Source organism: Manis pentadactyla, chromosome 17, assembly GCF_030020395.1.
Source record: "Manis pentadactyla isolate mManPen7 chromosome 17, mManPen7.hap1, whole genome shotgun sequence".
In the NCBI taxonomy this organism is placed as follows: domain Eukaryota; kingdom Metazoa; phylum Chordata; class Mammalia; order Pholidota; family Manidae; genus Manis; species Manis pentadactyla.
The window spans coordinates 57,148,429-57,176,379 of NC_080035.1; the positions used below are offsets into that span (position 1 = coordinate 57,148,429).

The following is a 27,951-nucleotide window of genomic DNA, read 5'->3' on the forward strand; positions in this document are numbered from 1 at the left end:
CCAAAGAAGAGTTTTCCGGACAGTGTTATACTGCCATTTTTGGCAGTCCTTGGTCAAATTGTTGACTTGTTATCTTAGACAGTTTTGACATGGCTTAGAATGCAAAAGCACCATCTTTTAATGTTTTTATTTGCAGGGAATCTTATCCCATTTCTATACTTACAGGTGGTCTGAGCTTATTTGAATGTCGAACATCTCAGTAGCTAGTAAGGCATTAGGAACACTCCTAGGAATGATGTATCAAAACAAGTGTTTTCACTTAGCATTATTTTGGTGTCACTGTCCACATTGTATGGAAATGGAGTGAGAAATAGCCATTCGTGAAGAAACACAGCGAAGCTATATAATTCCTCTTGCAGGCTGGTTGGTTCTGTAATAAAGCCTTAAAATTGGCATTGACATTGAACCACTGCCTGCTGAAGGGAGAATGAGAAACAACTTCAAATTTGCCTTTAAGCAAACCATCTGTAGCTTAATTCAATGGACAGTGATGCCAACCTTCTAAACATCCAAATAGGATTTAGATATGTGCTAGGCATACTACAGGAAGACTTTTAAATGGAATGAGTGACATACAGCATTCGGGAAAAATAATAAAATGTTCAATGTAAGCCAGGTGTACTGGTCAAATACAGAAAGCAAACAGATATAGAAGCGTAAGTTAAGTGTGGCACTGGAATTATTTTGCTATTTTGATTTTGCCATTAGCTTTTGGGATCGGATGACAGGATGTATTTTAAAATTTTTCTTTTGATAAAATGCAGGTAACATAAAATTTACCATTTTAAATGATCAGGGCTGGGCTGTTTTTGCCTGGGTAATGTTTTAGGATGTCTTGAAGGCCTCTGAGAAAGAGTGGAGCTGCTGACGACAGGGAAAACCAGCCCTACAGCACGGCACTTCCTGCGAGGAAACAGGCCGACACATCGCTCAACTGGCCTGGAACTGCCTTGGCTTAAGGCTTTGTAACTGGCTTTTCTTCTACATGCCCTTTGCCTTATTCAGCCTGGGTTGAGCCCAAATGGCCAGTCACTGAAAATGAGGGTTGTTCTCAATCTATCTGAGAATGGAGTGAAGAGCAGGGGCCGGCCCTTCTGTCCATCCTGCTCTGCTTGAGTCCCCCTGAACTGCCATATGTGAATGCACGTGTGTGTGTGTGTGTGTGTGTGAAAGAGTAAAGCTGAGACCCCCAGGAAGTGCTCGGCCGTTTCACTTGATTGAAAATGTAGGTGCTATGGCTTTAAGTGCAAGGCTGTTTGGCCCCTTGCTTCACTGCAGAATGAACAGCAAGGAAGCTGTGCTGAGTGCCAGTTACAGACGTCCTAGGAAGGCCTCGGCAGTTTTGTGAGGATGAAGCTGTATTACTCAGTGTAATGAAGCAAAAAACACCTTGTCTTTGTGCAGCGCTGGCGCAGCCCCGCTTTACTGTGGGTCTGGAAGGGGCAGAGTATCTACTCAACCTCATGGGCACGAACATGAAGGCACCGCTCTGGTCTAGGAGCTGAGCGGCAACGACTATCAGGGATGGAGCTTTTGCCGACTCGTTGTAGATGGAATGTTCTAATACAGAGATTGCAAAGTGTCAGGCCCTTCACGGTCCCACCTTCAAACCCCTCCACACACACACAGAGAAGGGTTTAGAAATGATCACCACCTCAGAGTAAATTCGTTTACAAATCCAATATTCATTTTATTTCCTTATGTACAAAAAGTAAACTTCAAATTAACATAAAACCCAACAAAACCCATCGGCTGCACTGACTTTCACTGCCCATTATCTTCCAGTCACCATTAATCATAAAACAATGAACTGGCACCAGGATGCTCTATTTGTTATACAGAATGAAGTGATATTTAGCTATTTTAGAATGTGAAATAGAGAAAAAGAGATCAAGGAGCAACCTGGGGTGGGGGTCAAAAGATTCTGAGATTATCACTCTGTTAAAAGAAATGATCTAAACAGGAAATCTCCAATCAAGAGTAAGGCAGTTAGAGGCTTAAACACACTTCTCCTTGGCTGACCCAGCATGAGGTCCAAAGGAACTTTGCAAATCCCATGGCATTTTAATTTTCCCAGAGGATATGATGTGTGAGACAAATACAATTGAGTTGTGGGATCCCTAAACTGTGTAAACTTTGGCAGAGTCCCGTTATTGTCAGAGGAGAATCTGCTGGCAGAGGAGTCACTCTGAATTGAATTTAGCAGCAGTATTAGGATCAACCCATAACGTCTGCTGATTTATGGCTAAACAAACGTATGTTGGGTAAGAAAAGAAACCAGTAACATCACATTTGCAAAGATTAAAAAAAAACAACCTGAAAATGTAGTTTTCCTCTTTTCGCTAAACTCAGTTATTAAAAGGCTTTTTAAGAAACTCAGCCTCTTTATGTGACCATGTCCTGCAAGCGATCTACATACTGGTTTGTTTCAAACCAGTTAGCACCTTGGGGCCACTTTCCTTGCCTGGCACCCCCACACACACTTTTCTTGGAAGCAGGAAACAGTTTCATGAGAGTGACTGAGGGCAGAAATTGTCTTGTTCTGATCTCTAAATATCTTGTGCATATTTTTAGAAAAACATGAGAAAAAGAACATATTTTTTGAAATTCAGAATTTGTAGTTTGCAAAACTACTATCATTTTAACATAAGCTCAGGGCTGACCTTTTCAGATCAAACAGAAATAAAACATTCTCCCAAGAGAAGTAATTCCAAAAGAAATGGGAAAAACATTAACTAAAGCTCCTGTACTGTAAATATCAGCCACTTAGGGCTTAGCCCTCTCTCAGGGGGCAGTGATAATGCATAAGAGCATATATACGACTATATACCTTAGTTTACTTAGAGTATATGAGATTTTTGAACGATCTCCACCTGGTATTGGTACAGTTGCTAACACCACGAATACTGCCATTAGGCACATTTCTTGAACAGATCATGAGAACCCGTTATATACAAAGCTGTGACAGAGCAAGCTTTATGGCTTCCTATGGCAGGACAAAATCAATTAAAGAAATCCTGCGACAAGTTGGAATTTAATGTGCCAATTACAGATTGCTCACTGGACAACGGAGGAAATAGCAGAAGACCCTCTTCACCCCTAGACTTCTGCCTGTGCCGGTTTCCGTCTAAATATCCAGGAGGTCATCTCCACTCTCATCACTCTCCACCGTCAGCTGCCGGGTCCACCACTTCTTCACTTCGGAACCACAGGAAGCGGAGTCAGTCATGGGGTTCATTTTGCACACGACAGATTTCACCGTTGTCCGCCCTCCAAACCGTAAGTTGACTGAAGACACCGAGTGGCTTATCGGTTTTGGTGCTGTGGAATTAACAAGAGCCCAGTGAGCGACACAGTCGGGTCCGTCGAGGGGCAAAGTCGCTCCTGACGAGCAGACATATTCCCATCAGCAGTGTTTTTGGTGAACACGTCCTAGCCGTAGATATCGAGTCTGAAACCTTTCCAGCACTTGATTCTTTATTTTCATAACATACTTTAAAAGGATGTTCACAGATAACTAGTAATGCCACTATTAACACCTCTCTGGTGTTAATGGAGGAAACGACTTTTAGCCTCAAAACCTGTTACACTGTCTTCCACTTTGCAGGACAGACCAGCCTAGAGAAGAGTTGTCCTCCATCTTCTCACTCAGCTGGGGCTGAAGGGGCACAATTAGAGAGCATTAGGGAGCCCCTACTTTACCAGGACTCAGTTATCTACAGAGGGGAGCACGGCAGGGAGGAACCCAGCGCCGTGCACATGGCTGCTCCCCACCTGAGCGCCCTTAAGGGGATGATCCTGGTTTTCCAAAAACCCATGTTCCTCTAGAAGAAAATTCTCTTACTGAGTCAGTAAAATGTGGAAAACAAGAGAATTGTGAGGATTAAATACGGGAGCCCATGTAATGCACTTACAATTGCGACTGGAATACAGTAAGCACTTTTATTATCCATTATATTATATTATAAATACATAATTTGTTGTTCCTTCCTTGAGCACTCTGTCATTGCCTGAAAGATCGTATCCATTCACTCCTTCTTCGGTGAAATAAATTCTGCCTGTGTCTGGGAACGCCTTGAAGGCCCCCAGGAGACCCCTGGAAATCGCTTCCTCATTTTTTCCAGATCATGGCTATGGCATCTTGCTTCGTGAACAGGTGTCGCCTCTTCAACCTCGGGAGCTGGAAAAGGCGGGCTGGTACTGTTCCGTTTAGGGAAGGTATTTTGGGGGGAAACGTTTTTGATACGGAGACGCATGTTTTATTGTTTCACTGTCTGCACACATCTGGAGATGCACATCTGAATTCTGAAAAACAACACCCAAACACGCGGAGCGCAGCCGTCTGGGCAGGGCCTTAGTCGGCCGGGAGAGGGCGCGGGGCACCTACCCGACGGCAGCCGCCACTGCCCGAACTTGCGCTGCGGCTTCCCGGCCTCGGCGTCGGGCCGCGCTCCCCGGTCCGACAGCGTGGGGCTCAGCAGCTGCTGCTGGCTGCTCGTCTGCGGGCGAGGCGGGGGCTCAGCTCCGGGCGGCGCGGCGCGGCGCGCACCGCCCGGACGCCACCCTCGTGCCGGTTCAGGAAGGGAGCAAAACAAGTGGGGAAAACAATACAGACCCGCGGCGTCCACAGTGGGGAGAGGAAAGTGAAAATGGGTTAAAAGAGGTCAAGAAAGCGAAAGACTCCCCGGTGCACATGGTAAAGAAAGGTGGCCGACTGCCCGGGCAGCGCCCCCTCTCCCACGAATCCCATCCGGGGAGCCCAGGGCACCTGGCCAGGCGCCCTCCCCGCCTGGCCACCTGCCCTCCATGCCCGCGGCCCGGGGATTCGCCAGTGCCTGGGGTCAGGACGGTGGCGGTCCAGGGAAGAAGCGGGCTGCGCGGCTGCCTGGTGTGGAGGCCAGTCCCCCAGCCCCGCTGGGCCGCACCGAGCGGATCCGCACCGGCTAAGACAAGAGAAAGGTGGGGACTGCCTGCGTATCCTCCCCACTTCCGGGCTCACGGTCACCTTCTGTCCTTTCCTAGTGGCACCTTGGTCTTCACATCCCTTCAGCATTCCTTCCCTCTTGGTTTTTTTAGTTGCCTTTTGTTTTTGTTTGTGTGTTTCTTTTGTTTTATACCCTAAAACCAGAGAGCTCTGCTACATCACCTTGCCTGCCGCATCAGCCCTGTCTCGCTGGCCGTCCTGATCTTATCCCAGCCGCCCCCCACGGAGCCCCGCCAGCCACTCTCAGCAGACAGACGGCAGGGCTACTGAAGACGCTCCCACATTCTGCCTGTGGACTCTGCCTGCACAAGTCCCTGTAGCAGGCTGCAGATGGTTCCTGTGGGTTAGGGAGCTGACAGCAGGATTTCCACCCAGGCCTGAGCTGCAGAACAAGAGGGCCCCTTGGAGCGGGGGGCTGGACCACGCAGCCTCAGGGTTCAGCATGATTGCTGGCCCCTACTGTGTCACTGCCCACCAGAAAACCTGACCCTGCCTGGGGGCGGGGTCAGCTCCACCCACCCATAAACTGTGCCCTCATACTGGGCAGGACCTGCTGCCAGCCTTCAGGATGCTGGTGACTCTGTGCTTTTTTATGGGTGTGTATGTCTAGCTCAGGAAGGACAAATCCTTAATAAGTCTGACACTTTAAGGAGGTTGAAGGCTAGTTACAAACATCTCCCCTGATTTTACTGCAAGTTTCCATGACGTGGCAGGAGAAGAAACCATTTAGGATAGAGCTGCCCAGCAAACCATGTTCTCTTAGATCACATACTGCTGCCAGACTCCGATTAAGCCCTTATTGATGTAATGTTAACTTTTTAGACAAAAATTAACGGAACTAATAAGTTCAGGGCATTAACTTTTTTTTTTTTTTTTTGGTATTCGTACAAATCAGAATCTTTGCAAATAACCTCAACTGATTCTGGGATGGCAAAGACAGTATAATGTGGACCAACATGTTCCAACTGTTTTTTTTTTCCTTTAACTTCCAATTAGAAATATTGTCACTGGGTTTGAAATGGCTATATGAATAGCAGCAATTCATTTCTTATCTTTAAAAATGCATGGAATACCCCTGGATGAAGGGCATCTCTTCCCCATACCTCAGGCTGCATATTATTGTCCTGACTGTTAGCGTTCATGTCCTCACTGGGCTGGGTGGTCTCGATACTAGGAGGGTTCAGAAACCGGCTCAGCTCCTGCTGCTGGCTCTCTCTCAGGCTGTGGATGATACTGCATGACTGCTGCTGTTTCTAGGGAAAGAGGATTGTTCTTTCAGTAACTGGAACATCAGCCCAATGGGCCCCTACCCCCACCACTCAAATCCCAGTTTCTTTACTCTCCAAAGAACCTGTGTACTTGGTGGCCTCTTAGGAATTTCCTAATGGGATCCTGAACTAGTTTCCTGATAAGTACCAGACTGCTAGAAAGGAGGACTTTGAGATAAAGCACTTGCTTTCCCACTCCATGCATTTCCATAACAATGGGTATAGTTCTGTTCATTGATACCAGCGTGTGTTCTATTTAAAACTGAACTTTTAAATCTCTACCGTGGGCCTTCTTTTCCCCTTATTTTGTTCGGCCCCTTTCCTCTGAGGTGTAAGAGGCAGATTGCCTTGGGTGAGTGAATGAGTGAAACCCTTGCTCTTGGTTCTTCTGGAATGGAGCAGGCCAGTATGTCCTGGCACACACTGAGGCCAGGACGGTCTGGGGGGCAGCCAGCACCCCCTGTGTCCTCTGAGGGCCGGTGAAGGGCAGGTTTGATCCCTGGAGTTAGCAGAGCTGTGATGGATCGGCTGTGACTATGAGAAATGGGGATGTTTAATTTCTCTGCGCACTTTTTTTCCTACAATAGAAGGATATGTTTCTGCCGTTGATGTTGTTTGGAGAAACAGGATGAAACAATCTGTTACATATAGATGTTTAGGGATGAATTTCATTTTTTCCCCTATGTGTGAAGCATAAGTCAAAAGCATTCCTAAAAGTGATCACCTAATAGAAATGCCCATTGTAAACAGTGTATACCAACACAGTACATGCTCACTGATTTATGAGTCAGAAAACCTTACAAGCCTCTAGTTCAGGAAGAGCAAACTGATCATTAAACTCCCAGGAGATACGATCTCTCATTAAGGATCAAACAATGTCATTAAGCGTATTGTGGAATTTTTAAGAGCAACTTAAAAGTAGTTTTGCAAACTCATTTGCCAGTCAATATGTAGAGATTTCTGGCATCTAGAAAACTTGAATTTAATAAATGGAGATCGTAAATATTTTAATATTAGTTAAGTGCTTTTTAAGCATTCATGTTATGGTATAAAAAATGGGACTCGATGGAAATGTGTCATGGACTGTGCTAAGTGGGCAGAGCTGAATTTGGGCTACAGTTAAGGTTCAAATCCTCGTCTGACCATCATTAAGTGGCTGAGGCGGACAAAGTTGAAGGGATGTAAGGCTGATTGCGGAAGGATTTGATCCTGTTGTTTCTGACGATCCTTTCTTTTGTCCCTCCTCCTCCTCCTTCTTTAAGAGAAGGAAACAAAAACCCAGGGGCTTCTGGTTCACTCACAGCTCTGATGCGCTTCAGGCACTTCTTCAGCCACATGCGGATGGTCTGCTTGGCCACCTCCTCCTCGATCGTGTACTCCAGCTGCTCCCTGGCGAGCAGCTCCTCCAGCTGCAGGCTCTTCCGGATGTCCACGGAGCGGTAGGAGAGCATGCTGGGGGCGGGGGCGGGGCGGGGGGTTCAGGGGTGACCGCGGGTCGGACTGCCCTGGACTCAGACCCTGGGATATCTCAAAATCCAGACAGGACCCCACTCAATCTGACCTAGGGAGCATCCTAGTGCTGCCCTGACTGGGTGACTCGGGAAGTTATGTCTTTCTCTCTGTCTCTCTTCGGTCATCTGTAAAATGGGGATGATTCATGGGAGCTGCCTTATTAAATGACTGAGCTAATATCTGTGAGGTGCTTACAACAGTAAATGCCATGGACGTGTTGCTAAACCAAAGATCCAGGCTTGGTCCCATCTACATTATCAGCTGCCTAGGACGCTGCAACTCTCCCCACAGAAGGAAGACTACTTTCTGTACGCTTTCTTCACATTCAGCTCCAATGGGTGATGGCTAATGCACCTGGCTTTGGGCCCCACAGCCTCCCCCAGCCATTTCCCTCTCAGTTTGTCTCATGTGTTCACCCTGGATCTTCCTCATTAATATTGGCGGATGCAAAGCCAGTGTGGAATATTCACCCCATTCAGCCCTTGGCATGAGAGCCCCAGGCAGTGGCAAATGGACCCAACACAGAGATGTGCTGCATCAGGGCCCTGGCAATAAGGCAGCTCATCCCATGTTCTGGCTGAGGGGTGCACAGCCAAAGGACCGGCAGGTCGGTGCTCCCTGGTGTGACCACGGGACCCCAGGCTATGGCTCAGCCTGGTCTCCGTGGCCCCAATCACAGCACAGTGCTGCCCACCCTGTGCGGCATGGTGCGCTGACCACTGCTTTGCTAAGGCTCCTCCCACATGGAGGAAAAAATTCATTTGCTCTTCCTCTCCTCCCTGCCTCACGAGGAATCTTAGCACTGCTGGACCGTTTCCACCCTACGCTGAGTTAGGGGGCTAGGGTGGGGCAGATGAGGCCGCCATTGACTGTGCCAGGGGCCATTTTATCAGATGCATTTCTGTGTTCTGAAGAGGCTGGATGTTAATTATTAGTGACAGTGGAATGTCTATGAGCCTCATTTTCAGCCTAAAAATATTTGCCATCAGGAGGAACAACAAAGTGACATTCTGAAAGAGATGGCATCCTTTGTTATTCTGCCCATCTTTTCCTGCCCTTTAGCTTCTGGAAGAAGTGAATAGCAGGACGTGAATTTGGTTTGATAGAGCTTCTCCAAGATCCTTCCTGTCCTGATCCTTTTTTCAGATTCTGGGCACAAGCACAGTTCTGTACACTGGCAAGTTCCTGAAGTGTGTCACACTGTAACCAGTGCTTAACTTGTCAGGTCTTCGCAACATGAGGGAAATGATTACTCCTGGGAGGGGGCTCCCGACTTGCTGTGGACGGACCCCTTCGGCAGTGGCGTATGGGATATTCCTTAGAATAATGTTTTAAATGCATAAAATAAAATAGACATTATTACAAAGGAAACCAACTATATTGAAATATAGTTCTCAAATTATTATTTTCTTGAAAAAGTTGATGAGATAGTAACAAAATGCTTCTTCATTATTGCACTAAATAATAACATTTAGCTGAGGTCAAATGACTGCAATAACTTAGAAGTTACCAGTGAGTACTAAGGATATTTTAAGATACCAGCCACAGTAGTAATGTGACATGAAAATACATGTGATATCTACTGGTGACAAAAACAAGGGTGTTATTACTACTCTGTGGCTTGGTTGACTGTATTCATCACTGAAGACAGTGCTGCATTTCAGAGTTATTAGTGAAAATAAAGATGCAATTGTTTTCCTTTCCAAGTCCATGGACCTCTGAATTTTATCCATGGCCTCCCATTGAAGAAGCTCTTATGGGTTGGATTATTTTCCCCTCCAAAAAATATGTTGTAGTTATAAACCCCCAAAACCTTAAAATGTGATCTTATTTGGAAATAGATCATAGCAGATGTAATTTGTTAAGATGAGGTCATTCTGGAATGGGGTGGGTCCCTAATCCAATAAGACTGGTGTCCTTATAAAAGGGAAAATTCGGACATGCACACAGATGGAGAGGACCATGTGAAGATGGAGGCAGAGATTGGGGTGATGCTTTGCAAGCCAGGGAACCCCAAAGATCCCTGGCAAAGCACCAGGAGCTGGGGAGAGGGCTGGAACAGATCCTCCCTCACAGCCTCAGAAGGAACCAGCCCCGCGACACCTTGAATTCAGACTCCAGCCTCCAGACCTGCGAGAATGAACTAGTTGTTTGGATACAGAAGCCTCCCCGGGAGGAAGGGCAGGGCCTTGCGTTGCCCCTTTGTCCTATCAGGGGACTCATTAAATGTCTGGAAATTGTGGTTTGCCAGCCACCACAGAGTGGGCCACCCCAATTCTTGTCTGGCTCATGAGTGAGATTTGGATTTTAGCTCCAGCCTGGCCAGAGAAGCCGAGTAACTGTGCAGTCCCTTAACTCCCTGGACCAGCTCCTTCCTGGCCAACAAAGGTTGGGGAGCCCACGCCTCTGCGGTCTGTCTACCTGTCCCACAGGAGCTCCTCGGGGATGTCGGGCCACTGCCTCCCGCCTCCCTGCCCTGCTGTGTGAGACGCTCACTGGGACACCATCGTTACAGGACAGTGAGAAAGGCCACTTCATGCCGGAGCGGTGTGACCTCGCCTTAGAGTCACAGCGGAGGGCTTTGCAGGTTGCGAACCTCCTTGTTAACTGTCGTCCACAAGGCCTGCCGTGATCACAGCGCCTGTCCCTGGGCTCCGCTCGGCCCCGTGACCCAGAGACGTGAACCCCCCGCCCTACCTGAGGACGTCGTGGAAGGTGACGTCGCCGCCGTTATGCAACCGCTCCATCTCGTAGCACATGTGCTTAAACAGCAGCTTGTCCTTGTCCAGGTCCACCTCGAGGCGGCCCCGCAGCAGGCGCAGCAGGAACTTGACGCGGAAGGTCGGGATCACGCCCTGGCGGCAGACAGAGCGCAGGGGCGCGCATCACCCCGGGCCCGCGGGGTCCCGCACCCCAGGAGGGCAGCAGGGGCCGCGGGAGCTGCCTGCCTCCCCAGGAGGCGCTCATGACCAAGGGCTGGGCGCTCTGCCTCTGCCGCGCTTCTCTGGCCCACGACCAGGCGGCATGCGGGGCGGGAAGGGACACGGCTCGTGCTCTGCCTGCCGGGCCCCAACGCCCGCTTTAGGCCGGGTTTTCTTCCCCGGGCCTGTTCCAGCGCCGCAGCCCCTGCTCATTTGTCTCCTGAAACACCTACCTTCGCGCACAAAATGGATCACACACGTGTACACGGTCCTCTCCTCACTTGGTCCGGATGCTAGGAACCTCTAAACATTTCCTGTAAGTTGTTCTTCTGTGGGGTGATCACCCCTTTTTAGGTCTTCTCCAGCACTGGGACGATTGCGTCCAAGAGAACTGGGCTCCTAGCTCCACCTTCCTGGTAACAGCAGCTCCAGATTCATAAAATCTGTACGTGTTGCTTCCAAGCAACAAAACCTATGGTGCCAGCCTGGCCATGCCTCTGAATTAAGGTGTTGGGCAAGAGGCAGGCACTTTGGTAGCCCGTGAATTCCTATCTGGATAAACACCTTAACATGTGAGTGGCGGCGCCTCCTTCCGTCTGTGTGGCAGAGGCAAGCGGGTTTCCATCATGCAGAGGAGCGGGTCCAGCTGAGATGAGAGCTGGCTGGGTGCCCACACACGCAGGTCACTGTGCCTGGAGAAAGCCCCCAAGGCTGGTGCCTGGGGGAAGTGGGGGTGCCACAGACGGAGCGCAAATGGGGAGAAAGCCAGGCATTGCTGTGCAGGCCCTGGCTCCCACCCAGGACCCCCATTTACATGGCCTGTTTGGCCCCTTGGTCTTTGTGAACTCATTAACATTTCCTGAAACGATTTTCGATTTTCCCCCAGATCTTCCCATGGCTGAACTTGCCTCATTTCTCTGATGTTGGGTCCAAAAGCCCCCCCACCGCCGAACAGGCTGTCATGACCACCCCTGCTAAGTAGTCGGCTGTACCCCCAGCCAGACTCTACTGTAGTATTGCCTTCTTCAGAGTGTTTGTGGCTTCTTGAAATAATAATAATAATCGTAATGATTATTTCACTTTTTATTGTTTGTCTCCTTGTGGTAGAACAGGAGCTCTGCAAGCACAGGGACCTTTCCATCTTGCTCACTGCTGTATCCCCAGCACCTACAACTGAGCTCGAGTGTTTGCTGGGATGGAGAAGGAGGGAGAACAGGAGGCGGAGGAGGAAACAGCTGCCGCTTTGGCTAATTCTAGGGAATCTTCGGTAAGCTTTCTGATTAACGCATTCAAATAGTAAGTCCAAAATAATTCAGAATAATTTTCAGAAACCATTTAAATAACTCCTTTGCACCTCTAATCAGGGTTGTTGTTTGAGGCTGATCATGAATCTGTGTTATGAAGTATAAAACATTCCAACTTGGAAACCATACTAAAAACACTTAAAAAATTTGGCTTACGATGTAGGTGATGAAATCATTTATAATAGATGTTTTATCATGAATTGTGGCTTTGGTAATTTGAACTTCTTCCCTTCTCTTGCCTTGAGCCCAGGGCTGGTTTCCTGTCACTGCAGATGAAGAGGCTGTTCATGGCTAGACGGGACACGAGGGGGAGCTATCCTGCCCTCTCTCTGCCTAGCATATTCTGCTGATTTTTCAGTGACAGCCTCCTGCGATAATACACCAATGGCCATTCAAACACTCAACAAATGTCAGTTGTCCACAACAAATTCATTTAGATGTTTGAGATACAGCAAAAAGCCTCCCTGGGGTGGGGCATGAAACAACAACCCACTCTCCTACCTCTCTTTTATCGTCCACCATGTTCCATATGATTTGAAAGTGGCGAAGATCGTTGTAACTTAAAAGTTGGTCTTCCTCAGTAGAATAAAATAAGGAGAAATTCTCCACAATTATGGCTAGAAAAAGAAAAAACAGAAAAATTGTGAAGTTAGATAATTGTGCTAATCTGTCACTTTTTTAGAAAAAGTAAAACATCTATTATAAATGATAGATTTTATCACCTACATTGTAAGCCAAATTTTTAAAGTGTTTTTTAGTATGGTTTCCAAGTTGGCATGTTTTACACTTGGACTAAGCCATTTATGCAGCCCCTGCCTTTGCAAAACATGAGGGTCGTGAGCATAAACACACAGTCTGTGCATACAGATACCCATGCCAGCTGGCCTGCACTCTTAGTTGAGAGTCCCAGGGCAGTTTTCAAAGGTCAAATTGAGTTCTGGGTGGCCCCATAGCTGAATGAACAATGTATACCTTCAGAAACATAAATGTGATATTCTGAGACTGTAAAGGTAACCCTCCCTGAGGTTTGTTCAACTTAATGAGAAGAGTTCTTTTGAAATTAATGATCATAATAAACAGGACAACTCGACATTGCAATCAACTGTCATTTACGTGCCTTTCAAAGGTCTTTTCAGCTTCTGGATCAAAAGGCAACAATTCATAATTAATGCCATGAAACACTTGCCCCAAGCAATCCAGGATAATTACTTGAAAATTGTGCATAATTATCTAAGTACCTGAGTTTAGAGATATTAAAACATATTCAATGAACATCACTTACCTACAAGCAGATTTAGCATGATGTAGGCAATGATGACATAAAATGAGCAGAAATACATAAGTGCACCAGCATAATTTCCGCAGTCTGTTGCCCAGTATGTAAATTCATCCGGAGTACAAAAGGGAGGCTGGACCTGTGGGGCAGGGGCGGCAGGGTGAGGGGAGAGGAGAATGCACAGCTCTGTAACTGACTGTAGTTAGTGAGCAGATTCCTAGCCATATAAAATATAATTAGCTTCAAAGGAATCTTTCAAAAGCCACATAAAGCATGTCATCCATGGCAAAAATCAAAAAGACTATTTCATTTACGCTGTGTTTTTTAGTCTCATAGAACCCCAAGTTCATTGCCATTTTAGAAGCACAATGAAAATGAACCAGTTTCCTCCAAGTGTTCTTTCTGCCACTTCCACTAGTTGTGCTAGTAGTCAGTGTGATGCAAACAGCAGAAGGTCAAATAAAAAGGAATTTAAAAAACTTCTCTGACTTAAGTAATGGGTTAAGAGTTACGAAGATTTGCTATATATACACATCGCACATTCACATTCAAATTGTGTTAGCAGTAGCCAGGAGTCCTCATTCGTGGAGCACTGAGATGGGATGTTAGAGCATGAGCATAGCATTCATGTCACCGAAAGCCCGCACAGTGTTTAGTGGCCCAATAAAATGCCAACGCCTCTGAGAAACTTGGTATCTTTCAGCCAGAGAGACTCTTTCTTGTACATTCCCATAGCATTCTGCTTGTCTTTATTTAGAATTTATGCTGATTTAGTACATTTCCCCATTCATTCATGCATAAAGTTCTGGAGCCCCTACTATGTGCTAGGTTTATGGCTAGTGTTGGGGACAGACGATAAGTAACACATAAACCCTGACCCTCCTTCATGTTGCTCATAGTGTAGCCACAGACTACATGTAGCTATTTAAATTTAAACATATGTTAATTAAGATCAAACACAAGTAAAATTTAGAATTCAGTCCCTCCGAAGCCCTAGTCACATGTCAAGGGCTCAAGGACCACATATGTCACATATGGCTAGTAGTGACTGGACTGGACAGTGCAGGTTGTTATCACTGCAGAAATTTCTTTTGGACAGCATTGGTCTGGAAGGTAAGAGTGATGAAATAAATGAATCAAGCTGATCTCTCACTACAGTTGTGGCACACACTGCAAAGGGGAATCGAGTGCTGGAAGCATATATATGGCAGTCTTGGCACAGGGCAGGCTTCCTGAAGGACCTGATGCTTAATGTGAGCCTCAAGGATGGTGAAGGAGGAGCCCGGAGCAGGGAGGGTGTCCAGTGAAAAGGAGAGCTCAGGGCTCCGGGTGGATGCCTTGGACTCACTGAAGACCTAGTGCTTCACATATGGCCACATACAAACCGGGGCTGAGTAAGCATCTGTGGAATAAATTCAGTTCAGGGAGTGGAACTCCCTTATTTGTACTCGACTGCCAAAACGTAAAGATGGGAAGGAAAGAACGATGCCTGCATAATGCGTAGTTGTTGAATGGACCAATAGCTCAGTTGGGTTCACGGGATGTTCTCTTGAACGTCCATACACTGTCACGTAAAAGAATGCAACTGTGGACCTAAAGGCCAGGATATGGGTTTTGTGCAGCAAGTCTTGATGCTGACAAGGATGATGGTGCCAATATTGCATCACCAAAGGGTTTCATGGGATTTTAAGTCGAGCCACTGTTAGTGATCAAGAGACGTTTACCATACAGTCATGCATGATCTTGTTCCAGTCTTCGCCGGTGACAATTCGGAACAGGACAGTAATAGCTTTGCCAGCTGAAGAAAAGTTTGCATGCCTAATTTAAGGAAAATAAAAAAGGACAATGTGAGTAATGAAGTAGTTAGGGTTTGTCACCACCAAAACAGATGGATTTGGGAGCAAACTTGGTTGCAAAGTTACCATTTCCAAAGGTCTCACCTCTTATTTGTGTGTTATTTATACTTGCTCCCAAGTACAGGTGTCTGAAAAACCCACCCCTACCACGGTGCCACCAATTTACTGCCATTCATCTCAAATGCCTGAGGACGTGAGCTTTGGCAATCCAAAGTGACTCCTTCTTTCGCATGGATTATGCTATAAAATGTGGAGCTGCCACATATCAAATAAATAATCTCTGCAACAAGACACGTTTGTATACAATTTGTTGTGTAAAGACTTTTGTCTTAAACTATGAGATACTTTCACGAAATTTAAGGTAATCCTTAAAAAAAGATTCTAATTCTAAAAAAGGTTCTAATTTCATATGTTTCACTAAAAAAGAAAAAGAAAAAACCCAAAGCCATCTTAAAATTATTTAATTAAAAAATAATGTATAATTTTTTTTGGCAGTATTTGGATAGAAGAAGTGTTGGAATTCATCTGGCTCTTAGAGGTGCTTATTCCTGTGTGGTGGTGGGATGATGAATTCTTTTTGTTCTCTGTTATTTCTGGATTTTCTAAGATTGCAAACGTCAACACGCATACTGTTCTCAATGATACAAATGCCATTTAAAATGTGGTTATTTTATTTTAATTTCCAGCTGATTGCTTCCCTCTTTCCCTCTGTGTTTAGTAGACAAAAATCATTCAGGCTTATACTCATATTTCATTACTGAAACAGTTTGCCGAATAAATGAAGAAAGGTAAACATACACCCACCTGTTAATGTTCTCCCCGTATTTCACAGTGCCGAATAAAACGACACCAGCAAAGGCGTAACACAGAAGCAGCAGGAACATGCCTACGATGATAAAGAAGCTTTTATACATGCTGACGACCACCGTCAGGAGCAGCATCTTCAGTGTCACCTGGATGGCGATGGAGGTGGACAAAGAGAGAGGGAGAGAGGGGTGGGTGTGAATATTCAATTCATTAAGCCATGGAGAACCTGGGAAATAAATAACATGAAAGCAGGTTGGTGCAAGAGTGACCCTCCAGGACATTATTTTAAAATAGCTCCCTATTAGGTACTAAATGTGACTTTCATGCAAGAAAAATTAAACAGAGAGAATTTCTATTTGTATTTCAAACTGTTCAGCCTTTTCAGCCAGATTAATAAAAGCTCCTCCCTGAGAATGTTTAGCCTTCCGTCTTCTCTTCTCTTGCTCCCTGATTCTCTACAGAAAGGGCTTCCCCATTTTCGGCCTATAGAAAGGAGACTCAGCTTTCTTCCACAGATGCTGACAAAAACAAACCTGAACAAAGGCAAAATACTAAATACCATTGAATATTAAATGTATTGATTATGTGGATAGATGGAACGTATGTGAAATAATGCTAGTAACAAAAAAGAACAGTCCTTTAAAAAGTACTTGAAAACTATATGTGGAACTATACATGAACATGAATAAAGACTGTAAAGAAATCTAGGGTCACAAACTCATAAATGTTCATTCAATATTCCTTTTCTTTGCAGTAAAATAACTTTACTGCTTTACAAAGGTAAAAGCAATAAACATAAAAAAGTGTTAAGAATGACACTTGCTTTCTCCTTTTGTGCCTGATACGTTACCTTAGGTGATGATTCGGTTCACTTAGCAAATATGAAGAATAAATAAAACAACATAAATGTCAGGAAACATATCACAAGGTAACTAAGCTATACTGATTTATTTTAATATTTAATATTCACTCTGATTTAGACTTATGATGACTTGCAATGTTAATTAACTATAGCCCTGAAGACCCAGGACAGCTGAATTCAGCTCAGCGGGTGTGTGACCTTTGACATTGCTCTCTGCAGTGTACTTACATGCTTTCCACAGATGGAGAAAAACCTGAAGACAATCACGCATGCTCCCATCATGTAGGTATACGCATTCTGAAATTAAACAGAAGAGAGCCTCTCATAATTTGCACGAAAGATCTTAGTGCATTTCCATTTTTCATTTTAAGTCTTCTGTGAAGTCTGCTGAATAATTGACTTAATAAAATGTGAACATTCCTATAAGAAATTTATCTAAAAAAGGTGCTGGAAAGGTCACTGCCAAAACTCATGAATAAATAATAGCTATAAAATCACATCTTAAATGAAACCTCAGTCTCTGTTTTGCTCAGTTGAATTCAGTATTTTAAAACTTATTTTACATAAAATAGTGACCAGTTCCTTTGAGGAGCAAGAAAAATCTAGGATAACAGTGCAACAGGAGGAGGTGAGGTGAGACAGGGAATAAAGGGGTCCTGGCAAAGAAGGAGGTCTGGCATTGGGAAAGACTGCCAGAGGTCAGCTTCCTTCTTTCTGAGGGTCTCTGGAGACCTCTAGAGACCAGCCAAGCACATTAGCCTAAACTGATATCAGAGACGTCTCTCCTCCCGGGTCTTCGAGGGGGTGATCAGCAGCAAGGGATGACTTGGTGCTCTGTGACCCTGAAAGTTCCACCCTAGAAACAAAGATCCCAGCAGCTGCATGTGCCATAGCAACTGTGGCATGAAGCTGATGCCAAGGGGTGATCATTCTCCAGGAGGCTTGCTTAGCCAAGTGACATCAGTCACAGATGGGCCCCTAGGAAGGGGGTCCAGAGCGATTCTTGGGGAGGTACAAGGAAATGAGTATGTGTGGGTGGGAACAAGGACTGCACTCTCCTTCACAACAGTCCACTGTAAAATAGAGGGCAGGGGGAGCATCCTTCTAGGACCAGACGTTTTTGGAGAGGAACAAAAGCCGTCAGGCAGAACAGGCAAGCTGGTCTTGTGGGTCTGAGAGTTCCTCTCTGCGGACATTTGGGGTGAGGAAGTCTACCCTACTCATCTGCTTGGGTAACGTGCTTTTGGCTGTCATTTCTTTGGAGAAAGATAAAAACATGGACCTTACTGTTCCTCTCCATGTTGGTTCAGTACCTTCTTGCTTTACATTCTGGAAGTGATGACACCCAACAACTTCGAGGATGATGGTGCAAACCCAGGACAAGGTCCTGAGAGGCCTGACTCCTCCCCTGTCCAGATCTCATGCCATGCTCCCCTCGCTGCTTCTGGGCCAGGCACACTATTAATCTGCCTGCACCATCCTCCACTTGGGCAGCTGCCTGACATGCTCCACCCCCCAAGCCCCACTCCCACCAGAGCCTAATCATCAGTCCCTCAGGGATTCCTGCCAGGACCTCTTTGAAGAAACCACCATCCACTGGGCTGAGTCATCACAGAAATGGGGTCTCTCCCCCATCTACCTCAACAGGGCTGTGATGTCACTGACTCGGGAGCATTGGCCAGCTGATTGCCTACTTGCCCCTCTGGCTATGAGGCTCACGGGAGCAGTAAGTGTCTGTTTTGCTCATTACAGTCTTATCGGTTTCTAGCAGAGTGACTGGCATATCTCCAGTGCTCAAAACCATTTACTGTTTGAGGAAATGGATCAGGGTGATTGATGGCCCACCTAGGCTTGGCAGAGGCCCTGAAGCTGAAGGTGACAATTGTTTTAAGAAGGCCACTCAATATCTGTCTCTGAGCGTAGCAATTCCAGACTAAAACAAGCCCTTTGTGATGTGTAAATGGCTTCTGTGTGTTATGGATCTTTCCTAGCTCCACTCTAATATTGCAGAGGTTGGTAGAATGGCCAGAAGAGAGAAGGGAAAACTGAGAATATTACTTTTGGCTGGGATCAAGGAAGGCTAACCAAAAAAGAAGGTGTTTGCAATAATGTGGTATGGGTTGGTACACTCTTTACCAGCAGAACAACTTCTCAGCTCGATCTTCATAATGCACACATGGAACAGGTAGATTACGAAGTTCTATCCCCATGTTCAAAGCAGAGAACAAAGAATTCCTGAAGACAAATAACTTGATCAAGGCTGGAAATGGTGGTAAATGTGGGTAACCAGGACCCACGCTTCCTACGGCTGAGCTGTCCTGTATGGTGATCACTAGCCTCAAGTGGTACCGAGGCCTTGGATGTGGTGAGGCTAACTGAATATGTGCTGTAAATATACTCACTCGATCAAAGATTAAGCACAAAAAAAGGATGTAGCCTTTCTCCTTAATAATTTCTATATATGCTGACATGTTGAAGTGATAATATTTTGGATATGGTAGGTCATAAATGTATTATTCAATTAACATCATCTGTGTCTCTTATTTCTTTAAGGTGGCTCCTAGAAAATTTGAAATTACACACGTGGCTGCATTTTATTTCCTCTGGACAGCACGGCTCTAGATCCTAGTCCAGGAACCCTGCTTTAGCTGCAGATTTTGAGCTGGACCTCAGACCCAGTGGAGGGTGGGAGGCTCAGGGCATTTTAGCCACATGAGTGGGAACTGAGGTACAGAGATGGGGAATGATGTGCTCTAGAGAAATGGCGGCTGGATGTCTAGCAGGGAATAAGGCAGCAGCAATGCCTGAAAATCACACTGTGAAGGACTGAGTATAATGTAGTGGCATGGACGCTGCACATCAGCTCAGAAAACTGGGTTTAAGTTTTTGATACTAGCTTGAGTGTGAATTTAGACAGGCCTCTTAATCTCTTTCCATTTCTCTCTCTCTCATTTTTATCCTTTGGGAAAATGAGAGTCAAACCAGAAGATTTTTAAGGCTCTTCTCTTCCTGGCTTGCACTCGCTAGGACCTTAAGCGGCCAGATTTTGTCTGCATGAATACTGTGTGTGTGTGTGTGTGTGTGTGTGTGTGTGTGTGTGTGTGTGTGTGTGTGTGCGCGCGCGCGCGTGCAAGTACCTCCTAGGGGCTGTCTGGTCAAGGCTGCATTTTAGGAAGGCTAAGTCCGACACATGAGAGCAGGCTGACATGGAAGGAAATGAGACCTGACAGAGAGTTACCTGAGCAGAAATTACCAACTAAAATAAACTCTAATTAGGCACCTACCAGGAGGGCAAAGTGAAGTACCACCCAGACAACACCGAGTGATGTCACCAGCAGATCATATCGATTTCTTCTGCTTTGCCAGAACCCAGCAGGCGACATTGCTATGATCTTCATTGTAACCTGGGGGAAACCAATGAACAGTAAATGGAGGCTGAGATATGTTTAAATGTATTCACTTGAGGCACATTTTTTTTAAAGGTTGTGGAAACCAAAGAGAAGGATTTATTACTAACGTGTATATATATGTTTTTTCTTTTTAAGCTGAGTAAATTACAAATCTGTATTCTCCACTCTTGATAGTGGGATGTTTTTCTTCCTCAAGTAAAGACCATAGATTTGGGGAAACATCAACTAATACAGGGTGAGATAAGAATCTGCTTGTATTTCAAAGAAGACTGCCTTGGAAGACGATGTTATGTGGACTGTCCATTAAAATAATCTTGCCTGGGCTGACTCTCTCTGCTACTGCATTGCACTATGAGTCCCTGAATCGCAGTGGTTTGTGCTGTTTGCTAACATTTGAACTCACATAACTACACAGGCCAACATTCAGATACAACAATCAACAACTTTTAGCACTTCCTAGAGTCAGAAAAACCTGAAATATAAAGTGAAGGCTTTGTTCAAGCAAAGCAGAACAGCCTAAAAAGGGAACAGCCTAAGAGCAGGCTACCTTGCCTTCCAAGAAAGGACTCCAAAAGCAACGGATCGCAGACCTGCAAGTAGGGACGACACGGTTGCCTTTTACAACGCGCGCTGCTGCCCCCTGCGCCCGCCGACTCCTACTGTACCTCCAGGACAAAGATGAAGGTGAAAACGACCGACATTGTTGCCAGCGGAACGGTCACAGGGTCCTCGACGTCCCACTGTAACAGAAACAGCACATCCATCTGCCCACCGGACGCGCCAAGACCTTCCCCTCTTTTTCCTGCTTGAGCACGAGTGGGATTTAAAATTTTTATACTAATGAACTTAGACCGTGAATGGATATGGCTTCTTGCAATATTCTTGGATGCACCCATGAATAAAACATTCATTCCCAGAGTCACCGGGTGCAATGAAGTACCTTGACGGACAGCAGCACCGACTGGGCCAGCACGAGTAACGCAATCGTCCTCTTAAAAAATGGATGTTGGGTTATGTCATACATCTTAGCTCTAAAACCATCATTATCTGGAAAAGAAAGGTTTAGGCAAGGGCTTTTTAGACACAGGTCACATCTACTTTCTTGTCTTTCATTTTCTTTAATGCTCATCTCAAAACCCATTACGTTTCTCCCCCTACAGTTCGGTCTGTTGTGTATGTTTTGCAGGAATGGCTGGCTCTGCATATTTAACACAACGGTGCGTGACGCCGTCCGCATTGGAAGGAGAACCACATCATTCAATTTCTGTCAGCTTAATATGTTTAAAAGGCAAGCACAAATATATTTTATTTAAAAATTCATTTTTTCATCAAGGCTTATCCTGAGAGTACTGAAGCACACAGCCTTTGGGTGGTGGATTTTAATAGCCTATGGAGAGGTCTGTAGTTGGGAGCAGGTTTCTGTATTAACTTATGCACAACCGCCCAGTGGCCTCACGATTATTATTTTAATTGAAATCTTAGACTCCTGGGGATTCATGAACACTCGTGCCCAACATGAATAAAATCAGAGCATCTTTGATACCGGGGCGAGGTGGGAGATGAAGAGGCTGTGCTATCTTCAGTCGGCTCTTCAGATCTTCCCATCTTCTCTGATCTACAGTCAGCAGAGCCGTCCCCTTAATAAACAAAGGAAGGCAGAAAGAAGTCTTTGTTGCACATTCTGCACCAGGGGCATGGTGGATGGTGGGGGGTGGGGGTGTGATACAAACAGGAAGAATTTGGGGGTTTAAAGTAAAGATATTCTTCAAATACCATGGCGGTTCAATAAATATGGTCAGAATCCTCAAACTTGGTCTGGAGAGGCGTTCCAAAGAGGCTGGCCGTGGGTTTCGGAGAAGATTCAGCAGCCCTCAGATGGCATCTTTGAATATGTGTGATACTCAGGTTTGGGCAAATCTAAAGAATGTTTTCTGCACAATTAAATTTTCAAAAAGGGATACTCACTCTAAATAGTGGTTAGTTTCCTTTCAGTCCATAGTAGGAAATGTTGCAGCAAAATTATAGCTTGTTATGGCTGCTGCTTCTGGTTACGGGGATTTTGTTCTTTTAAAAAAAAAATCATTCTGATATATGCAATTGAAAAATTATTTTTAAGTGGTATGAAGTCATAGAATTTTGATCTTTAAGAAATTAGTGCTGTGACGGCTGGCTAAATAAGACCAGATATTCTTTATTATTAATGAGGTACTTCATTAAAATGCACATAAATATATTACATTTCATTACGTATGATGTAAGAAACTGGAAAAAAAACCCACTCACCTCCACCAACACTCCTCTTTCCTTTCCCCAGAGCTAATGATCATTCTTTGGGGGTACAGCCTTCTCCCTGTGTTTTCAAGCTATTGCTGTTTGTGTATGTAGCAGTACTGAAGAACGTTATTTGTTTTGAATTTTAAATATTTATGTAAATGGTACCCAATATGTGCTTATTTATGCAGTTTGTTTTTACCTTCATAGAACACTATGTTTTCCATACAACTAGATACTAGATCTAATTGGTTTACTTTAACTGCTCTATAGTAACCCTTTGCACGAATACATCAGAAATTAATGGTTTTAGGTTTATGGACTCTAAACAATGTTGCAGTGAACACACATGTACTCTGCCACAGTAAACATCTATGAGACTTTCTCTGTGGCAAATCTCTAGGAGAGTAATTGCTTGGGTCTAGAAATCTATGCATCTTTACATTTACCAGATATTGCCGAGTTGCTGTCCAAAGATGAATAATGAAGAAAATTTGCTGCTCCCAACCTCCAGGTGTTCCCATTTCCTTATATTCTTGCTAATACTTGACATTATCAGACATTTTAATTTGGCCACCATGGGTATAAAATGTGTGATAGTTTTGGTATTAAGATAAAACATTTTTTATGTGTATAAATGTTGATTCCTGTATCTCCCATGTGAATTGCCTGTTCATAGTCTTTGCTCATTTTTGTATTTGTATATTTACTTTTTGATGTTTTGTAGAAATTTTTAATATATTCTGGATACTAATATGTCAGTTATTTGAATTATAAACGTTTTCTCTTAGCCTTGTTTTTTCTTTTTAATTTTGCTTGCATGTCTTTAATAACTCATAATCTTTTAATTTTCATGTAATCTAATTTGTAGGTTTTTTCTTTTCTTTATGGATTTCACGTTTTGGTTAATGTTAAGAAATCTACAATTACTCCAGGATCAAAAATAAATTCTATATAGTTTAAAAATCAAGATCTTTCATTCATCTAGAATTCATTTTTGAGTACACTGTGTGGGAGAGACCGCCCATATAGTTTTTTAGATTCAGGCAATTATCTCAGCATCACTTACTGACAGTCTTACCTGCTCCATGGACATTTGGGCACCTTCTGTTTTATGTGCACATGGGTCTCTCCTGAGGCTTCCTGTTCTGTACTCTTAGGTCTAACTTTTACCCCTGTAATGATACTGACACAGTTTTACTTACCACAGCCTGTCCTTTTCCACATTTTTGTTCATGCTTAACCTGGCCAGAGGTTTTTTTCAATTTAGTTTTTTTTTAAAAGTCAGCTCTGTCCTTCTTGAACCTTTGTATAATTATTTTGTTTTCTAAACCATTAATTTCTTGTCTTTGTTACTTTCTTCTTCCTATTTTTTTCAATTTTACTTCTATATATTTTTGTAGTTCTTATTATAATTTATTGATTTGGATATTTGACGTAATAGTAATTAACCTTTGATTTTATTCTAACACAGACTCTTAAAGCTATAAATTTCCTTCTAATTACTGATTTGTTATATCTTGTGAATTTTCACATGTGATTTTTAGAAATGATTTATATAAATGTTTTGTGATCTTCCATTCTGATTTATTTTGTAATTCAAATTATTTAGAACATAGTCTTAATATCTCCACATTAGGAGGGATTCTTTGCTACCTTTTTTTATTTTGGTAGAGATCATGTTCTGTACATTATTAAATTTTTGGTAATTATTATTTTATGAACTTGTAGAGGATGCTTTTAGTATTTGAAAATTGTTGGGGTCAGGGTTCCTTAGATGTCAAATGTTTTTATTGCACCAAATCTCACATTTTCTTTTTCTTTTTCTTGTCTTTATGAGTTTTATGAGTTTCCTAGATAAATATGTTAATATCCTTCATGACAGTTTTGCATTTGCTAGCTTTTTCAAATAACTTAGTTAAATTTTGCTTCATACATTTTAAGGTTCAGGACTTCTATCCTTTGGTGGTGATTGGTTTCTTCTGCAATTATTTAATTACACTGTTTATTCCTAATAATGACATTTGTTTTAAATTAAATTTTTCCTGGTAGTAATATTGCTAAACCACTTTTCTCACTAACTGTGACAAATACTTGTTCTCTGGATGCTAGAGATGCTCCTATTATTCCTTTATTATACAAAACAAGATATTTTGGAAAGTTGAACTCTGACAGAATCCAAAAGAAATGTTGATCTCATTTGATCATTAATATATGAAACACTCTGAAAGTTCTGTCATTGTGAAATTAAGTTTATTAATCAAACAGATTGTCTTACAGGAGGGAAATTAAAAGATACACATATTACTGGTAGAGACTCTGAACTTTTTAAACAGGGCTCCATTTTCTAGGGATGACTCAGTTTTGTATAACTCTGACTTGTGAAACCATTGCACTCAAAGTTTACTTTATTTCCCATATCTTTATATTTCTCTATTGCCTCTATACTTGGAAATCTACTTATAAGCCTTTAGGTACGACCATTAGAATGTGAGCCCCATGAGAGCAGAGATCTTTACATATTTAGTGTTTAGTTTGTATGTTCAGCTTGTTATGTTCTCAGGGTGAATGCAGTGTCTGGCACCTAGTAAGTGCTCAAAGAACTCTGTTGAATGATTGAATAATAAATAAATGAATAAGTACTGTTATAAAGCAGCCTGTGGGCTACCATCTGAAGAATGTGCAGAAAGAAATCTTTTCTGAAAGGTTCAGGTATATCTCCAATTAACTACTCAAGTTTATAATGTCAGGTAATATGATTTCTACTACTTCTCCTCTTTCTCCAAGTGTTCATTTGAACTTACATCCCTGCTCCTGCTTCTTAGGCCAGATACCTCTTTTTTCCTTTAGAACATAAATATAAATGCTGTGAGTAAACCTCTTGTTATTCTGCATACTTTAGCCATTCCTCTAAGAGCTGTAATTGATTTGTCTCCAGTAACTGAATATTTTACGTTGGTTCACTTATGTTGCTGAATTGTGAGCTGCTATAGGACCTAAGGCTCTTGAAGTCAGATGTCTGCTCAGAGGGCCTTGTACAGCATTTTGAACAGGCAGTGCCTAAACTCCCTGTTAACTGACTGATTAGCTTCTGCCAGTATTCCAGAATTCCAAGTATCTGCTCTATTGCAGGCTCAAAGGCCTCTAAAAAGATCCATCTTTCTCTTTCTGCTTGGTGTTAAATGGAACACACTGTAGGGCTTAAAGAGACTCATTTACGAAATGTGTTATAGTAAAATAGGGGGCTGGGTGGTATGATCTCTGTGCTTTCTTACTCCAAATCCCATGTTTCTGTGGTCGGAGTAGTGTTGGGGCCCAAAGAGGGGATTTTTAAGCTGCACCCTTTGAAAGCCTGAACGAAATGACATCCTCATTAGGTGCACATCAAAGGGGCAATTGACTGAGTAACTGGTACCACACACGTGGAGCCTGGGGGACTGTGAATGATACAGTCCCATGTGTGGCTGCACAAACCAAAGGGCTCTGATGTGAATGCGTGTGAATCAGTCCTTGTCATGAATGACAAGGAGCAGCACGGTGCTAATGCTGGCACGTTGAGCTTTAATTCAATGCAGAACAACCGTTGACATTTCTATACTCTCGAATTTGAACAATCACGACTCGACAGTAATAGGTAGCACTTCTGAATTCTGGCCCCGTTTTTTACTCCTTATAAAGTCCCAGACAAGTTATTTCACCTCTGGAAGCTGTTTTTTCTTCAATCAGCCATTTCAGAGTTGGGAGAATTGAAAGTAGCCTATATAAAATCTTATTGCATAGTAAAGGCTCAAAAGCTGCATGTATCTGTATATGCATCATCAATTATAATGACTCCAGAAGAGTTACGCAGTGGAGGATGTATCAGCCACGTTCAGAACAACACAGAATGTTCTTCCCCATTTTTTGACAGGAAACTACACTTGCTCTTTTCTCATTTGTGAGCTCTTATGATAATCAGTAGAGGTGTTATGAACTCAGCATGCTTCCCGAGTGTATAAAGTAGGTAAAGTTTTTATATGAAATTATAAAATCACCTTATTCTATGAATTGGGATTTAAACTTTTCGACTGCACTCCCAAACCCCATCAAAATTCTGAGTTCACCTACTGAGTTACAAAGGAGCATTCAATTTACATTTTGTGAAAGCAATATCACCTGCAATCAGTGCATCCTTCTGCTATTGTATTTTAATAACTGGCTGCACATCCTTTCAATATGAACAATAGGAGATGTGCCTTTCAGTTGCTGGGTGAATTAACGACACCATTACCAAAAGGGGAAATCTAGCACGAGAACTGTGCTCTTAAATGATGTGTCTGAAAGGCAGCAAGGAGGTAGCTTGTAAAATAGTCAGAGAGATTATTTACACCAGTCGCATTACAGTGGAAGGCGACTTCATGCCGTGGGTGGAAAAGAGAGCTCAAAGCAAGTGGCTAGAAAGGAATAAACCCTCTTATTCTAAGCAAGAATTCTTACCTTGTTTTCATTGAAATTAGCAATAACTACTCCAACAAAAAGGGTCAGTCCAATCATGCAACCCAGGAAAACGAAAACATGAATATAGATTCCATGCATCTGTGTAAATGAAAAAATACGGTTATTCCATCAAAGCAAATGAAAGCAGCTGTGGAAGCATTCAAAGAATTCTCTGTGCTTGCTTACCGGCCCCACACGATGAATGATGACATCCCTCACTTCCACCCAGCCTTTCAAGGACAGAACTTCAAACAGTGCCAGCATAGCATTTCCCACGTTATCAAAATTAAAGTTCCGAGGATTCGCCCTGCGAGTCAGAAAGAGGAATGCTCTGTGAAATTCCAGTGAGAAGCACCCTACGGCAAATATCTGTCACTCTTCCCAATCTTGGGTGCTGGGTAAATTTAGCACTTGGAAGGTGAGCTAGATGGTATTCATTGATGAATCATAACAAGACATTGGTGGGTTATCATTTACTGATGATGTAATTAATATTAGATAATGACGGGGTGTTCTCAGTTGAAAACAACATAAATGCTACACAACTACACAACTCGAGTTCTAACTCTAGAGGTTCTGCAGTTTCTTTTTCTGGCTTGTCCTGATGGTCCGGAGTGCTGGAAATGTACCTCCTGGTTAGAAATTGCATATAGAATGTCACAAAGGGGCACTGGAGTTTGGATGTGAACTTTGCAATGGTTTCATAATTCAAAACATTTCTAAAGGCATAATTTACAATTCCTGATGTGATTATAGGAAGTGTCAAGAGAGTCAAATTTGGCCATTTTATTTCTTTCTGTGTCATCATGTGAACATCATGTAAAGTAGTGATATGTCCAGAGGTTGCTCAGATGGCAATTGGTGTGTGCTCACAGCCTGCATGTTTCCAGATCCTTCTCTCCCAGCTGGATTTTTCTGTTTCATGAACTCTGAGTGTCCTCAAGAGATACTCTTGTAGACCCTAACCTGCAGCATGCTGTTGACACGCACAGCTGATAACCTGA

The 27,951-nt window shown here is 43.7% G+C and overlaps 1 protein-coding gene across 6 annotated transcripts in view; it reads right to left on the minus strand.

The window, feature by feature from the left end:
* Window positions 1-1,671: 1,671 nt before the first annotated feature.
* Window positions 1,672-27,951, minus strand: part of NALCN (sodium leak channel, non-selective) — a 290,775-nt gene continuing 264,495 nt past the window's right edge. For 4 of the 6 annotated variants that reach the window (XM_036893731.2, XM_036893732.2, XM_036893733.2 and 1 more), the window contains 16 exons: window positions 27,134-27,254; window positions 26,948-27,046; window positions 21,744-21,837; window positions 21,141-21,247; window positions 20,866-20,940; window positions 20,075-20,194; window positions 17,019-17,087; window positions 15,926-16,074; window positions 14,990-15,083; window positions 13,272-13,404; window positions 12,491-12,606; window positions 10,462-10,619; window positions 7,554-7,704; window positions 6,088-6,237; window positions 4,388-4,499; window positions 1,672-3,321 (listed from right to left, as the gene is read on the minus strand). In XM_036893731.2, coding sequence (XP_036749626.1) covers window positions 3,128-3,321; window positions 4,388-4,499; window positions 6,088-6,237; window positions 7,554-7,704; window positions 10,462-10,619; window positions 12,491-12,606; window positions 13,272-13,404; window positions 14,990-15,083; window positions 15,926-16,074; window positions 17,019-17,087; window positions 20,075-20,194; window positions 20,866-20,940; window positions 21,141-21,247; window positions 21,744-21,837; window positions 26,948-27,046; window positions 27,134-27,254 — 1,942 coding nt within the window. In that variant the 3' untranslated portion in view covers window positions 1,672-3,127. The other 2 variants (XM_057494618.1, XM_036893734.2) reach the window with 2 other exon arrangements.